General features: G+C 42.3%; 1 protein-coding gene and 1 long non-coding RNA gene across 2 annotated transcripts in view; both read left to right on the plus strand.

Annotated features, from left to right (window-relative positions):
- Nucleotides 1-6,000, plus strand: part of LOC138964297 (uncharacterized) — a 300,694-nt gene that overhangs the window by 260,547 nt on the left and 34,147 nt on the right. The gene's annotated exons all lie outside the window — the stretch shown is intronic.
- Nucleotides 1-6,000, plus strand: part of LOC138964293 (mitogen-activated protein kinase 14-like) — a 49,465-nt gene that overhangs the window by 35,268 nt on the left and 8,197 nt on the right. The window contains exons 5-7 of the mRNA XM_070336210.1: nt 2,737-2,766; nt 3,264-3,311; nt 5,705-5,819. Coding sequence (XP_070192311.1) covers nt 2,737-2,766; nt 3,264-3,311; nt 5,705-5,819 — 193 coding nt within the window. The remainder of the gene's footprint in view (nt 1-2,736; nt 2,767-3,263; nt 3,312-5,704; nt 5,820-6,000) is intronic.

The raw sequence follows: 6,000 nt of genomic DNA on the forward strand, positions 1-6,000 counted from the left end.
ACATCCTTGTCAGCAAAATCGCCCTTGCAACATATAACACATCTGTGCAACACGTACATACGGTTTTGACTCAAAACAACTAGCACATCATTGCAACACATCAGATCTTTCAGTGCCACACACAACACATCTATCTGTGCAACACATAACACAGCTTTGCAACACATTACCCAGCATTGCAAGACAAAATCATATGCTCAACATAATGCAGCTTTGCAACCCATGACATCACATCCTTGCAACACAACACAACTTTCCAAAACATGACACATTACAACACACAGTTTTCACAGCTTAACAGCACGACTGACCTCACATCATAGCAACACATAGGACAATTTTGGAACACAACCACACAGCTTGACAGCACGACTGACCTCACATCATTGCAACACATAGGACAACTTTGGAACACAGCCACACAGCTTAACAGCACGACTGACCTCACATCATAGCAACACATAGGACAATTTTGGAACACAACCACACAGCTTAACAGCACGACTGACCTCACATCATAGCAACACATAGGACAATTTTGGAACACAACCACACAGCTTGACAGCACGACTGACCTCACATCATTGCAACACATAGGACAACTTTGGAACACAGCCACACAGCTTAACAGCACGACTGACCTCACATCATAGCAACACATAGGACAACTTTGGAACACAGCCACACAGCTTAACAGCACGACTGACCTCACATCATAGCAACACATAGGACAACTTTGGAACACAGCCACACAGCTTAACAGCACGACTGACCTCACATCATTGCAACACATAGGACAACTTTGGAACACAGCCACACAGCTTGACAGCACGACTGACCTCACATCATAGCAACACATAGGACAACTTTGGAACACAGCCACACAGCTTGACAGCACGACTGACCTCACATCATTGCAACACATAGGACAACTTTGGAACACAGCCACACAGCTTGACAGCACGACTGACCTCACATCATAGCAACACATAGGACAACTTTGGAACACAGCCACACAGCTTGACAGCACGACTGACCTCACATCATTGCAACACATAGGACAACTTTGGAACACAGCCACACAGCTTGACAGCACGACTGACCTCACATCATAGCAACACATAGGACAACTTTGGAACACAGCCACACAGCTTGACAGCACGACTGACCTCACATCATTGCAACACATAGGACAACTTTGGAACACAGCCACACAGCTTGACAGCACGACTGACCTCACATCATTGCAACACATAGGACAACTTTGGAACACAGCCACACAGCTTGACAGCACGACTGACCTCACATCATAGCAACACATAGGACAACTTTGGAACACAGCCACACAGCTTAACAGCACGACTGACCTCACATCATAGCAACACATAGGACAATTTTGGAACACAACCACACAGCTTTGCAACGGCAAAGCACATCATTTCAACAAACCAAAGTTTTATAACACACAACACATCCTGGCATCACACAACATAGCTTTGTACACGTAAATCATCATTGTCCAAAATGACACATCCTTGCAACACATGATGCAGCTAATTGCAGTGACACATCCTTGCACAACACAACATCATTTGCAACACATCACATCCTTGCAACACAACACATCACCTAGCAACAGATGACACATGATATAATTGCAACACATAGTACATCATTACAACACATTACACATTATTGCAACACTTAACACATCTTTGCAACACAGCGTTACAGCAGGTGCAGTATGGGAAGTTATCAGATCTCCTGTGATTTCAGTTTATCAACACTGTCTGAATAGACAAACAAACATTTTGCACCTGCACTGTTTTGTGTAGACAAGCCGGGTTAAAGTAAACGATGGAAGGGAATGAGTTGCAGGTTTATTTTGGGGGCTAGGGTGAAGAGTTTATGTATTTCAGATTTCCTTGGGAAAAGAAAAGTGAAACATTAGGACATTTTTGAAGCTGGAAGAGGAAAGAGAGAGAGAGAGAGAGAGAGAGAGAGAGAGAGAGAGAGAGAGAGAGAGAGAGAGAGAGAGAGAGAGAGAGAGAGAGAGAGAGAGAGAGACAATGACAATGACAATGACAAATCTTTATTTTTCGAGGGTGACAAGAATAAGCATAGATATGCTTTTTTGCATCTGACCCTCGCCCTAAAGAGGGACTAAACTATTTTACTATAATTATGACTAGGGGAGAGGAACAAAGAAACAAAAAACAACAACAACAACAACAAAAACCATTAATGTTAGAACATATAAGTTTATTTTCATGAAGCGCATTATGTAGAAGCATTGTAGATCATAAGGTAGTGATCAAAATTGGGTGTAAAGCAATGAAGATAAACGGAAAGTAACCCACAATATATTAGCTCGGCAAAACAATGTATTACAGAGCCAAATCTTCGTGATTTTGTCACAATAAACCATAATTCCGATAATGAACAACTGTATACAAAGAGAGAGAGAGAGAGAGAGAGAGAGAGAGAGAGAGAGAGAGAGAGAGAGAGAGAGAGAGAGAGAGAGAGAGAGAGAGAGAGGGTGTGTGTGTGTGGGGGTGGGTGTGTGTGTGTGTGCCTGCGTGCCTGCGTGTATTTGTGTGCTGCGCAGTCTTGCTGAATGACTGTTCTTTAAACAGTTTTGGTCTCCCCTTATTTCGCAATATTATTAATTTAACGATGTAATAAAGAAAGCACTTAACAATGTTGAATAATTCAGTCTTTGCTTCTTCATTTCAGTACATACACTCAGCTGGTATCATTCACAGAGTAAGTACCTTTTATCTCATTTTTTCCTCATGACTTTTTTCAAGAAGGAATACAATCATCTTGTTTTTCCTTTTCCTCGGTTCATTTCTTTCATCTTTGAATATTTCTTAGTTTTGAAAGCTTTCGTTGAGAGGTTTACTTTCAGAACTTGAACAAAACATCATGACTCTAGGGGCAAGCAAAGAGCCTTACACTGAAGGCAAAGCTTGGGTGCTTATTCCAGCCTGGGTCTTTGATGGTAGATTTGTTGATTGATTGATTATTTTATTGATTCATTTATTCACTGAACATGTGTATGCCTTTCAGCCCTTTCAGCCCTTTCAGTCTTTCAGAGCAGACACCTTTTTTTCTTTTTTAATGTGAAAAGGGAAGCTCTGTCAATTTATTCAACAAATGTATATTTCGTTATATGATACTGTTGTGTCGTGTTTGGTCTCAGTTTGTAACTCATCTATTGAATTATTTACAATTTATGATCCCATTTTGTTGTCTTGCAGGACCTCAAACCCAACAACATTGGAGTCAACCAAAATGTGGAATTGAGGGTGAGTCTTCACTGACAATAATCAGTGGCTGTCAAATCCTGTCAGAGTAGTAGTGGGTCAAACTGTGTCATAAATCAGACACAGTATGGTGGTTTGTTTATGGTTCATTTCTGATTTGTTCGTATGTGTATGTGTGTGTGAGTGTGCATACATGCACACGCATTTACACACTTATTTGTCATATGTATGCGCGTGAATGTGCGTGTATGTGCGTCTGCACATCTGTGATCATGTGTTTGCACATGGGGGAGGGAGGATGGATCTTGTGTATAAATGTAATGGTACTTTTGACAAGAGAACTGTGTCCAAAGACTAGCTCAAAGTGTCTCCACAAAAATCTGAGACAATTTAAACAAATGATGCACAGAACATGTGAAAAAGCAAGGTCTTAAAAGGGAAGATTCAAGGGTGGCGGGAGAGGGGTCTTCTTCTTCTTCTTCTGCGTTCATGGGCTGAAACTCCCACGTACACTCGTGTTTTTTGCACGAGTGGAATTTTACGTGTATGACCGTTTTTTACCCCGCCATTTAGGCAGCCATACGCCGTTTTTGGAGGAAGCATGCTGGGTATTTTCGTGTTTCTATAACCCACCGAACTCTGACATGGATTACAGGATCTTTTTCGTGCGCACTTGGTCTTGTGCTTGCGTGTACACACGGGGGGTGTTCGGACACCGAGGAGAGTCTGCACACAAAGTTGACTCTGAGAAATAAATCTCTCGCCGAACGTGGGGACGAACTCACGCTGACAGCGGCCAACTGGATACAAATCCAGCGCGCTACTGACTGAGCTACATCCCCGCCACGGGAGAGGGGTCAATTTACACAGTTATGATCAGAACATCTGGACAACACCAAGGTCTTAAAAGGGGGGAAGTCTTAAACCAGGGGGTCTTAATAGAGAAGTTCCACTGTACAGGCATGAGTAGATGAGCCTACTGTCAATAAAACGGACACACAATCATTTACATATGCTGTATATACTTATCTGCGATCTCGGCGGCTATCCCATCATTGGCAACACAGATATTTTGGTTAACAACAACAAAAGTGTTCATAAAATGTTATTTTTGTGATTGTGTCAATCTTGATGAGAAATACATGTGTTTTTGAAGGTTGTTTTGTAACTTGTTATATAAATGTTTATCTCAGACTCCATGAGAAATCTGTGATCTTCAACAAAATGGCCAGTCTCTGGGTGGCAGCTAGCTTATATAATATGAGTCTGTTATGCAATGATTAACCTCCCAGCATTGTTGTTTAGCTCAGTTCCATAATGGCTAATGAAAGGTCAGTCTCATAATCTGCACTATTCAAGTCGTTCACTGCTGTTGGATACTTCCTAGTGGAGGTTGTTGACATTGACGTAGGTGACAAGGATATTATATCACAAGTCAGATGCGTTGGTAGACAAGTATGGGTGTAGGCCTATACACAAGACAGTGAAAACCCCATTTTAATACCCCCTGATTTAAGACTCCCTCCCTTTTAAGACCCTGTTATTTCAGACTTTATGTTCATAGCCTCTGTAAAATCCTCCTTTTGAAGACCTGACTTTCTCAGATTGTTGATGGTTTTCAAAAGGGGATTTCCTCTGGCTCTGTATGCAAGGGCGGATCTGGGGGGGTTACACGGGTTACGTAACCCCCCCCCCCCCCCCCCCCCCCCCCCCCCCAAAAAAGAGGTAATTTATTGGCTCAGGATGCACCAGATAGCTCTATTTTGCTTCTTTGGATAAAAAAAATTTCCCGGGGGGCATGCCCCCGGACCCCCCTAGAGGCTTAGGCGCCTTCGGCGCCGTCAACTTGTATCTTCGCAGTCATTTTGTAACCCCCCCCCCTCCAAAGTGAATTGATCCGCCCTTGTGTATGTAACATATTATAATTGGATACAAGCATTAACCTTCGTGCATCATAGGTAGCTAGCTATAACTGCACCTTTAATTTGGCAAGATAGGAAGTTGTCCATTAGTTTGTTTGGAATGTGGAATTATTGGTTAGTTTGACTGACAATTATGAATGTCAGATAATGTCATAGTTATAGTGGTACTGGGTCGCACTGTGACATGAATCAAACTGGGGTTTGTTCATCCATTCGTCATAAATTACATGCATGTTTGTGTGTGTGTGTGTGTGTGTGCGTGTGTGTGTGTGTGCGTGTGTGCGTGCGTGCCTACGTGCATGTGTGTGTGTGACCAAGTTACGCTATTTTTTTTCAAATAAAGCAATTATTTCGTTATCTGCACCCTGCACGATTTTTCCCACAATGATTGAATTAAATTAAACTGTTACGGCCTAGCGTTCATTGACACAGCGCCTATAAGCCTCTCTGACAGAGCCCGCAGTTTTTACATCGTTAGCTTACACAGTCTTGATTAGTCTGTGATGATTACAGATCCTGGACTTCGGTCTGGCACGCTCCATGGCTGAGGAAATGACAGGCTATGTGGTGTGTCGCTGGTACCGCGCCCCTGAGATCATCCTCAACTGGATGCACTACAACAGCAATGGTAGGATCATTCAACACATAATTGTATCATTTGTATAATTGGTATTGTATAATTTTGGATATTTAATTGTTGGGCTCTGGCTGGGATAGTTGTTTTATATTCATACTAATAAATCGATTTTATAATGTTTGTGTGAGTGTAGGTGTGGTGTGCGAGTGTGTGTGTGTCACTGCGTGTGTGT

This window comes from Littorina saxatilis, linkage group LG4 (assembly GCF_037325665.1).
Source record: "Littorina saxatilis isolate snail1 linkage group LG4, US_GU_Lsax_2.0, whole genome shotgun sequence".
NCBI classification, from domain to species: domain Eukaryota; kingdom Metazoa; phylum Mollusca; class Gastropoda; order Littorinimorpha; family Littorinidae; genus Littorina; species Littorina saxatilis.